The sequence below is a fragment of the Physella acuta genome, unplaced genomic scaffold (assembly GCF_028476545.2).
Source record: "Physella acuta isolate Inbredline_101_S28 unplaced genomic scaffold, ASM2847654v3 ptg002339l, whole genome shotgun sequence".
Classification (NCBI taxonomy): Eukaryota; Metazoa; Mollusca; class Gastropoda; family Physidae; genus Physella; species Physella acuta.
Window position 1 is genome coordinate 82995 of NW_026733833.1, and position 11527 is coordinate 94521.

Here is an 11527-nt window from a genome sequence, read left to right on the forward strand (position 1 = left end):
GTCGGTCGATAGCTCCCTTCAAGTGGGTAGTCGGTAAGAAAAATGTTTTTGGTCAAGCTTAGGCCCAACCATTTCAACATAGACATACATGTGTACTTACAAGAAGGCATGGGGGCGGTAGTGGTCTACACACACACACTCACATATATATATATATATATATATATATATATATATATATATAGGCCTACAGGCTCCTATATATATATACAATTTGTTTGTGGGATTTTATGTATTTTATAAATAGATGTTTTTGTGTGTATATATGTGTGTATACATATGTGATGTATATATGCATATATATATATATATATATATATATATATATATATATATATATATATATATATATATATATATATACATCCCATATATATATATATATAAATATATATATATATATATATATAAATATATATATATATAAATATATATATATATATATATATATATATATATGTATATAGGTCTATATATATATTTATATATCTATATAACTATATTTATAGGTCTATATATACATATATAAGTATACATATATACATATATATAGACCTACATATTTATAAACATTTATATATAGGCCTATATATATATATATATATATATATATATATATATATATATATATATATATATATATATATATATATATATATATATATATATATATATATATATATATATTGTATATAATTCGCGATAGTGTGTAGTTCTACAGCTGTATATTCTGTAGCTAAATTATATAAACAGTAAACAGAGCAGTGTGAACGAGGTTCAGCTGTATTGATTGAAGACGGAAAAAGAATCGGAATAAATCTGGTCAGTAGGTCAGTGACCCAATTATTTCTGGTGACGGCATTAACCGTGTCAACAGGATGGGGCAGGGTAATTGGATATCTGGGGAAATTTCATCCATAATGTCTGTGTGTGTGTGTGTGTGTGTGTGTGTGTGTGTGTGTGTGTGTGTGAGCTGTGGGGGTTACTGGACTAATGGGATTCTGACATCCTAACCTAGTGACTAAGTGTGTGAGATGTCTATTTATTTATAGCTCTTCTCGGCTAGTTGTAAGAAAATCACATTAATTTTGTTATTGCACAGGTCAATTAAATTAGAGATCGAACTTACTGAAGGCATCTACTTTTGGCCGATTTCATTTACTTAAAATCATGTGCACTTAGAGAAATGTAAAAAACAAGTTAATAAAAAGTCTAGTGACAATTTAAGCGCAATTTCCTTAATTAATTTTTTTTGACCGAACGAAAGGATATTTTTGAAAACTTTCTTCGGCAATATTGTTCTAAATTATGGCAGGAATCGATTGGTAAATGTTTCAAGTCGCTAAGTGGTCTGGTTGCCGAGATATGGGCCAAAACACTGCATTTTTTCGAGGTTTTTTGGCTTTTCCGGGAAATCCAGGAAGGAATTCCGGGAATTTTTTTGGCCCACAATCATCCTCGGAACTTGCTTAACATATTTGCTTTTGGAACTAGTCCTCGATATTGCTTCGTTGAGGAGGAGATACGACTTAAAGCTGCGGATACACATCCATCCAGAAATAACGAATTAATAATCGCAATTTCTGTAAGGAAATTGCGCTAAAAAAACAACACAAAAACAACGGTTAATCATGTTAATCATATTTAAATGAAAAGTAATTTTGATAATTCAATGATGTCACGTCCCATGACGGGCCCAGTCAGCACACCTGTATTGGCCCAATATTGGCCAAACACTGGTTGCCAATATTGGGCCACATCTTAACCCACATTGGCCAACCGTAAGTTTCCAACATCAGTTATTGGCCAAACATATTATAAGTTACCAATATTAGCCAAAAATCAGTTAGCAATATTGGCCAAACATTATTTACCAATATTGGCTACATACAGAGGCGTAGCGAGTGGGGGGGGGGGCGGGGGGTGCGGACCGCGCCCGGTGGGGGGGGGGGGGGGTGACACCAAGGCAAAAAATAGCAAAATATATAGAGAAAAACTTGAGGAGGGAGTGCAAATCGAAAATTTGAAAGTTTGTCCCCGGGAAGGGTCGCTACGCCTCTGGGGGGGGGGGGGGGGGTGACACCATTAAGTGCCGCACCGGGTGATACCCGACCTCGCTACGCCACTGGGTGACACCATTAAGTGCCGCACCGGGTGAAACCCGACCTCGCTACGCCACTGGCTACATCTTAACCCAACATTGGCTTAGAATCTAATGTGGTGACAATTGACTAAGTGGTGCGTGGATTCAAATAATGTGACATAACATATTATACTTTGTACTTTAAAAAAAAGAACAATAGAATTGCATGACTAAAAAGAATAGCGCACCAAATAAACACAAACAATGTGCATACAGTAGTGCCAAACAGTGGCGTAGCGAGGTCGGGTGTCACCCAGTGCGGCACTTAATGGTGTACCCCCCCCCCCCCCCCGCCCAGAGGCGTAGCGACTCTTCCCGGGGACAAACTTTCAATTTTCGATTTGCACCGCACCCCTCAAACTTTCGATTTGCACCCCCCCCCTCAAAATTTCGATTTGCACCCCCTACCCGCTCAAATTTTTTCCTATATATTTTACTATTTTTGCCTTGGTGTCACCCCCCCCCCTAAATGGTGTCACCCGGTGCGGTCCGCACCCCCGCCCCCCACCCCCCCCCCACCTCACTACGCCTCTGGTGCCAAATAGTGTCAAATTTGATGTCACATTGCATTGTCATCGGATCTTGACCCACGTACCAAATTTCAAAGAAACTGGTTCGTAAAAAGTGGTTGAACTCTTGCTCTCCAGTTGCGACCTAGATTCTAGATCTATAAGATAAAAGATAAACAGAGAAAGAATGTTACATAAAAGCTTGTGAAAATATCAAAAACATCAAATCTTCATTACATTTAGATCTAGATCTAGAATCGATAAAAGTATTAAGACTAACATTGGAAATAACGTACGACGAAATTGTGTGTAGGCCTTGATCTATATTAAGAGAGAACTAAATGAATGAATGATGTGGCTTATAGATCTAAATGTGTCTGTGCAAGGTATTTCTAGAACCCGTTTTTAGACCAGTTTGAACAAAATATGTTAGCTGGTCTAGTAGTGATGCCAAACCCCAGGACTAGCCTAGGACTTAGGCCTATCTATTATCTCCCCTTTTATTGGAAATCTTCTTTGCGAAGAATTACAATCTAGATAAGGCCTAGAATCTAGTTTTTACATTTCTACATAAAAATGGCAGACAAATGAATTTACAAAACAAACCAAGTAAAATAGATCTAACAGTGTTGCATGTAGACCGGCCTTATTATTAATTAACAATAATAATAATTAATTAGTAATAAATAATTAGGCCTATATGCACACATCGAATTATTATATTTAGATCTATATTTAAATTAGGATTCATTTAATTTAGACTAGATCTAGATCTAGATCTAGATCTCAGATCTCTAGTCTAGATCTAGGTCTAGAATACTAGAATAGTCTAGATCACTAGATCTAGATTAGATTAGATTTGGTAATCTATCGTTTTGGGTAGATCTACGTAAAATCGCCCGCGACTAGTAATGTACGAAAAAGTTACCTCATTGTCAAGGCTTTTATAAAAGTATATTTTGATATAGAGTCTATTTGTGTCAAATATTATAGATAAATGAATAATAGGCCCTAAACCCAGAGCCGGCGTTAGGAAAACGGGTAATCTAGGGCCAACCATCCGCGCGGGGCCTTTCCATTATATATATATCTATATATATATATATATCTATATATATATAATATATATATATATATATGTGTGTATGTATGTGTGTATAAAGGCCTAGGCCTATATTATATTATATATAATGTGATGTACACATAATAACACAAATGTTTTGGAGTTTATAAGCTAATGCCAAACTTTCCACTATAATAACAGAATTTTATCTCTCCCATGTATTAACCCAACGTTCTTAGTTTTTTTTTCCTTGCTAAGATATTAAATCAGTTTTGACAGTTATGTAATTCATACCAAATCACTTAAGAAAATTTAATAATTAGGAAAATAAAGTTTACAATACAGCAAACTCGGCCTGATGTATCAAAACAGTATAGACTTCAAAATTTGTTAGGAATTCATACAATATTTTAAAACCAAAATCATTATTGTCTAAACTATTGTAAAGGATTTCCCTATAATTAAAAAAATGGATTAAGCACTCTACAAATGTCGTGTTTTAAAGTTCACCAAAGTATCAGATATAAATTGAAAGACCGCGTTTATTGGGGGAATATCAATGACTATTAAATCACTACCCTTCATCGCCTTCAAAGATTCCCCTTCCTCCATAAAAGTTGTGCGACGAAGACCATTCGCTGACTATATCATGTCAGCACCATCGGAAGACGATTGAATAAAACAATTTGGATGAATTCGCTAAATTAATCATTCTGTCTTGGAAAGGGTGAATCCTTAAGGTGACACAACATAACAACAGTTTTAACTTTCTTCCAAAAAATAATAATAAATCACCCTGTTTAATGCCCCCCTCCTGATATAGAATCCTAAGCCCACGCAACTGAATGTTAATTTTGTTATACCAAGACAAGTAGGCCTACATATAGAGTTTCTTCCAGGCATCTCTTCGGGGGGGGGGGGGGGGGGGGGGGGTAAGGCCCCCCCCCTGTAAAAATTCTACCGCTTCCCCCCCCCCCCCCCCCCCCTAAAATTTCAAGTGCCCCCCCCCCCCCCCCGGAGAAAAAAGTCTGGAAGAAACACTGTACATATACGACATTATACGACATCTACAACAAGAAAGTCAGGACTAGAGTTCATCAGGTCACTAACTGTCTACTACAGACATCCCGTCTGCTCACTAAAAGGACGTCTTCATCGGTCCGCATACAATAGGGTATCTCTTTACGTCGTGGGCTAATTCTCGACCGCCATCTCCAGTCAGCTCAGGTCAAATGCCAGGCGACCGTACCCTACACAAAGGGGAGGTGTGACTCTGTTTTTGTATCGAATTACGGCCTTTCCCAGTTCAGGTGGGACTCACCAACATAAACCGTGGCCTCAGTTATAACAATCAACAACGTCGGCATTCGACCATTTAGTTTTTCCCAATTGAATTCAGAAACAATTTTTTTTAAGTTTACAAACTGATTCAGATAACAATGACATTGTTGAAGCGCGGTGCCCCTTCAAGCGCGGGGCCTATGGCCACCGCCCCGTTCGCCACCCCCTAACGCCGGCTCTGCCTAAACCTAAATCAATAGCTAAATATATCAATATAGGCGAGAAATTAACTTTTAACAGCAGTGTTTGTGAGCAGGATTTCCTATATAATATATTAATATATAAACAGCAGCCATTTGTAAAATAGAGTTGCCTTCCCCTGAATGTCCCGCTTTAAGTTAACATAGAAAGAACTTAAACAAGATGGCTGCTATAGTAAATGAGCATTGTTGCATCTGTTGGAAACATCGCTCGTCTTCATTTATTACTGAAAAGTTTTAGTTTGAAAACAGGTACATAAATGAAACAAGGAACCATTTCTGTATTTTTCAAAACATAAATCCTCCTCAAAATGTGAAATAATTATTAAAATTTAAGAAGTCACCTGTTTTTCACATTACTAGTCGCGGGCGATTTTACGTACCTAAAACGATAGATTACCCTAGATTTAGATCTAAGATAAATCTGAAATCTTTAAAGTTTATTCTTAAGTACTAGATCTAGGACCTAAGTATTAACTTATTAGTAAGTTAGCTTAGTCTACTGAGAGTCTAAGTTCTAAGACTATAGAGTCCTTTCATATGACGTCACGTCCGTTCGTGATACCTACGCCCGCCGCCACAGTGGTGTACACCAGACGTAAACACAATCAGCTGTTCGCCAGCGCTGGACGTGTTCACCAGCGCTGGACGTGTTCACCGTATGTAAAGAATCGCGCCGCGGAAAAGGAAAAATATGTTAAAAAACTTGAACTCTTAGGAATTGAAGATCCTTATACAGTTATTGACAGTTTCGTATAAATAAATATGTGGACAAAATTTCTAAATAAAAATACTGTTAGTAATACTGTTTGCGTTTAGAGTTAAAGTAGCCGAATCTGATCAAATGCAGTTCTCGATAGTTTGTTTCAGGTAAGGACAGTAAAATAATAAACTTCATTTTAATTATAAAAGATAACTATTAATAAAACAAATATGCTCGACCTTCATAAATACTAATAGTAAAAGACAAAGTCAAAAGTAATAATAAGAATAATAAGATCTAATAGTAGGCCTAATACCTGGCTCCGCTGGGTAGACAGAATCTAGAATCTACTTCTTTACTTAAATTTAATTACTTTAGATCTACATTCGATTCAAAATACACCCATAATAAATCAAAAGTAGTCATAATAGGCCTAATAAAGCATTTAATTGTCTCTAAGATCTAAAATCTCGCTCTATTATCTAATCATTTTTTTTAGCAAACGAAATTTTCTGAAATTGAAATAGATTGTATGACTAGACTTAGATCTAGAATCTGCTACTTAAATTAAATTGTAAAAACTTTATACAAGCATGTAGTTGATATTATTGTAGTAGAAGGCTTTAATAAATTACTAAGGCCTACCTACTTTGTTGTCTTTTTACAGCAATATGTATCTGATACTGGACTGAGTTTAATTAAATTCAAATTCATATCTAGTAATATTGGTCTACTAAGTTTTTGTAGCCTAGTAGTACAATCTAGATCATACCAGCCAACAACAAATAACCACATTATTATTATTTGGTTAATGATTAGGCTAATTTTTTTTTTAAATCCACTGTTTATAAAAGAAACAAATCAAGCTAGAAACATTATAAGTGAGATGGTTTAGAATAATAACAATGGACCCAGTCTACAATTGATACAATTGCAGGTCTACATAGGGCCTACAGTCTAGTAGTTTACAGTAGGCACCTAGTGTGTAGCTAGTATACTAGTGTGTAGCTGTCCAGAGTTAAGATTCTTAATGCCTTAATGCTTTCCCCTGATAAGCCGTGTGTGCTATAAATGACATAACATGACACCGAGGTGAGAAGTGTTGAGGGGAGAGCAGTGGGACTTTCCCCTTTGTTCTCCCTGCTGGGCCCTGAGGGTCAAAATTATATAAGAAATACTATCTCTGTGGGGCTGGGTATCACGGAGGTGAGACATTTTCAGGGGAGGGCAGACTCCTCTTAGGTTTTATTGTGGGCTAGATACAGGTGGGGGCAGCCATCATGAGGGTTGAACGTCAGTATTAATGTGGATTATAAGGGTCTTAAATTGTATAACATGCTACCCAGATTGGTTATTACCCATGGATTATATTAGCCGTTGTAGTGTGGGTTTTGTAGGAGTTAAGTGGTCTCACGTTTGCTACAGTAGATAACCTATAATATATTACTGCATTTGATCGGCTTCGTCTACTTAAACTCTAAACGCAAACGGTATTACTAACAGTATTTTTGTTTAGAAATTTCGGCCACATATTTATTTTATCCACGAAACTGTCAATAACTGTATAAGGATCTTCAATTCCTAAGAGTTCAAGTTTTTTAACATATTTTTCCTTTTCCGCGGGCGCGATTCTTTACATACGGTGAACACGTCCAGCGCTGGTGAACACGTCCAGCGCTGGCGAACAGCTGATTGTGTTTACGTCTGATGTACACCACTGTGGCGGCGGGCGTAGGTATCACGTGATTTAGGTCACGTGTTTGCAAGGACTCTATAACTAGTCTAACACTAGTCTTAGTTGTCTAGAATCTAGATAAGATCTAGATCTAGGTAAGGGGTAATAAAAAGTAATGTGCGGGAAAGTTGCCTCATTGTAATCATTGTTAATTTAATAGAAGTAGGCCTAAATTCAAATTGTGATATATTTAAATTATATTTGTGTCAAATATAAATATTAGTTATTAGATATAACTGAACTGAATAAAAACCAAAATCAATGGCTAAATAATAAATATGTCAATATGAGCCAACGCGCAGCATATCATGCACCGCTATTTAGGCCTAGTTGTTTTATTTTCTACTTTTCAGTAATTCATAATTTGTGAATTCGACAGTACCAATGCTGCCACTGAAAATATTTGCTTTTAAACACTGTCAGTAGGTCGTTAAGAACAATACTACCCCCACCCTCCTTTCCCCCAACCCCTACTCTACACCCCCCCCCCCCCCCGTGAAAGCAGCCTCCTCTTAGTTACCTCCCCTAAGTTTAAAATCGTTTCAAACTAAATTATCTGCCCCTAATAGCTGTCACTAAACCCGGCTCTACGATTGTAAACATTTAGTGTGAACCACAGCTCACCAGACCATATAGGGGTGGGGTGGTAGGGAGCGCGCTTACAGCTTGTTTTCTAGCGTCTCCAAGAAGAGAATTGTACATATAGATAATATAGGCCAGAAATTAACTTAAAACAGAAGTGTTTGCGAGCAAGATTTGCTATATTAACTATATAAACATCGGCCATCTGTAAGTAAGAGTGGTTTCCCCTGAATCTCTAACTATAATTTTACCAAAAAAAAATCTAAACAAGATGGCTGCTAAATGTAAATAAGCTTGGCTGCATCTGATGATAACATCGCTAGTCATTATTTTCTTCTGAAAAGTTCAAATACAGTTGTTTAAAAACTGCTACATTTATGAAACTGATAATATTTTTGTAACTTTCAAAACATAAATCCTCTTTAAAATTCAAAATATGAAATAATTACTAAAATGTAATGAGTCACCTTTTTTCACATTACTAGTCTCGGCCGATTTTACGTACCTAAAACGATAGATTACCAGATCTAGATTTCTAGTTCTATTGTAAAGTAATATTACAAAAAAGATTTTAGGCCTAAACATACTGTAACTGGCATACACTATTTCTGAGGACTATTTCATATTAAAATTATCTACAGCTAGATCTAGATCCAGATTCTATATTGTATATCCAAACAATGTAATGTCTTAGCGTAAACTCTCAACTTACCATTTATTTAGAGAAAAATCTATGTTTCAATTTAATATAGATCTAGATCTATTCCACTTTTCATAATTATTGGGCCTTGCATCACTAAAAATAGTCTTGTCATTATTAATGATAATCATTATCATTAATAATGACAAGACTATTTCTATCCTGTTTCTACCTATGCAACAGACTTAAGATAATTATTCAGCCTGCTATAACATATTTTGTTAAATAGCTGTTAGGCCTAATTTAATTAATTAGCTTTTTTAATAAGTGACTATAAAATTTTAATTGAGATACATTTACTTTTTTTTACTAAAATACTAACATGTTTTGCAATGTCACTTTTTAGGCATCAATGGCCAGTGACACAATAACGACAAAAAGAAAAGGTGACTTAGCAAAGCTTTTTCAAGGTAAAAAAGTTTAACAATTAAAAGAAACATTCAAATTAGATTGTCAAGGATTACACATTTCTAATTAGTTGATATTTGAAAATAGGCCTTACTACAAAGCTTGTTTTTAGTACTTACAATTTTAACCACCGTTTAAGTTTTAACACTTGAATTGCGGTAGAGAGTTAGACTGCTATCCGAATGTCTCAAGTTTGAATTTGAGTTCAAGTAATTAGGATCTCCTTAAGTCCACCCAGTTATGATGGGTACCCAACTCACGTTAGGGAAAGCAAAGGCGGCTGTGCATAGTGCTGACCACTTTATCCCTTTATATGCCGAAGTCAATAAAGATACGAAGTCTGGTGGACTCAAGGACGTTCCACTGACTTGAATCCAGATTCGAACTCGAGATTTTCAAGTTAGCATTTTAGCGTTCTACTGCTAGGCTATTTCTTGAATGCTATTGTTTGGTTGTTAAAATACAAAATTATTTTAAATGTTTTCCTACCCTTTAAAGGCACTGTTGAACTTGAGGGCAGCTGTGAGGGTGAAGCCGGCTTACTCGACCTCAGAAGGACCTGCATCAAAAACCCCAAACACGATGGGTTCATTTCTGTGAAGGACTTCAACCGGAGCCACCTCCCACTGAAGTACCAGCATGACGAAGTGTTTGAGCTCACTAAAGTTCTCGCTGAGCTGACGGTCAGGTTAGCCGTCCAATACATCAGCCCGGATCGTCCGGATTTTTACGCGGAGACGGATACGCCTTATCCGTTCGCCAGCCGTAAAGGTACGAATTTCTTGCAGACAGGAAGCGGAAGAGTGAGGAGAGTCATGATATTTTACGAGAAAGACGAAGAGGTTTGTCCATGCTCGGAGTGTAAGGATTCCGAGTCGCCTGTGGTTGAGTTTGGTGAGATTGTTGTGTACACGGCTACGCATGTGGTGTTTGATGATGTAGAAGCCAGACAGACGACTGTCAGGTTTGGGTTCGATGACGAGGATAACGTCGGAGTGGATCTGGAAGGTGTGTATGTTATGGGAAACGACAAAGTGAACGATATCTGTCACTTGCACTGTGTTTCCCATGACTTGGATTTTCTGCAGAAGCTGTATGATACATGTTTAAAATGTGATGGTTTGTCGTATAACGTACTAATCAGATATGACGATACGATGTTTCATGATAAATTAACCTTATTGGTGTCTCACCCCCACGGTTGTTTTAAGCAGATTTCTATCGGTGAATGGACAGATAAAGACAGCGAGTCCTACCCAATGACCAGGTATGCGTACACTGCACCTACCTGTCCAGGTAGCAGTGGTGCGTTCCTGTTTGTGTTAGGGAGGGAACCGTACTACTATGCCTATGACCATGTTCATAGTGGATCCAACAGCATAACAAATTTTAGTTCATTCGGCGATGAAAGCTTGTAAAGTTTTTTTAATGATAATAGCAACAGTTACGATGGATTATAAATTTATTGTAGTATTAATTTTTTTTCAATCTCTGTGTGTACTAAGATAACAGAGACATAGAAATTTTATTTTTCCAATAAATCACCTAGCTCTGGAGAATGGGTCAGCTGTATTTGCTCTGCTGTTTTGTTATATATATTTCATTGACAACTCCTTCAAACAGGGTACATTTTAAGATAAAGTGAAGGGAGATAACCACTATCTCTTCTAAATAAAAAATCTGCATAAAGTTTTAGGTCATTTCAGTCTGAATTTAGGAGACATTAAATTATGTTTGCCTGTCACCCCTCTTGGGACATAGGCCGCTGACAAGAGCTTTCCAGGCATCTCTGTCCTGGGCTAGTCTCTCCAACTGTTCCCAGGTGTATCCAATCATCTATGTGTCTTATTCCAGGTAATGTCTCCAGGTTTTTGTTATAGAGATCATTTATTCCATAGTGTGTGAATTTTGTTTGATTTGAGATGTGGTTTTTGATCATGAATAAACCACAACTTCCTGGTTATAGAGATCATTTATTCCATAGTGTGTGAATTTTGTTTGATTTGAGATGTGGTTTTTGATCATGAATAAACCACAACTTCCTGGTTATATGTTAATAGCTTATACCATCATACCTACACTTTACATATAATGTAGATTTTATACACCCCTCTTGGTTATAAATCCTTTTTTTGTTCAAATT

The 11527-nt window shown here is 36.5% G+C and overlaps 1 protein-coding gene across 2 annotated transcripts; it reads left to right on the top strand.

Moving 5' to 3' along the window:
- Positions 1 to 3228: 3228 nt before the first annotated feature.
- On the top strand, positions 3229 to 11025 carry LOC131932993 (uncharacterized). Of its 2 annotated transcripts, XM_059289868.1 has the most exons (4): positions 5685 to 5740; positions 8918 to 8958; positions 9323 to 9386; positions 9883 to 11025. In XM_059289868.1, exons 3-4 carry the CDS (start codon positions 9329 to 9331, stop codon positions 10800 to 10802), a joined length of 978 nt encoding a protein of 325 aa, XP_059145851.1. In that variant the 5' UTR covers positions 5685 to 5740; positions 8918 to 8958; positions 9323 to 9328; the 3' UTR covers positions 10803 to 11025. The 2 variants fall into 2 exon arrangements, with proteins under 2 accessions (XP_059145850.1, XP_059145851.1); XM_059289867.1 differs by lacking the exons at positions 5685 to 5740; positions 8918 to 8958 and adding an exon at positions 3229 to 3261.
- The last annotated feature ends 502 nt before the right edge of the window (positions 11026 to 11527 follow it).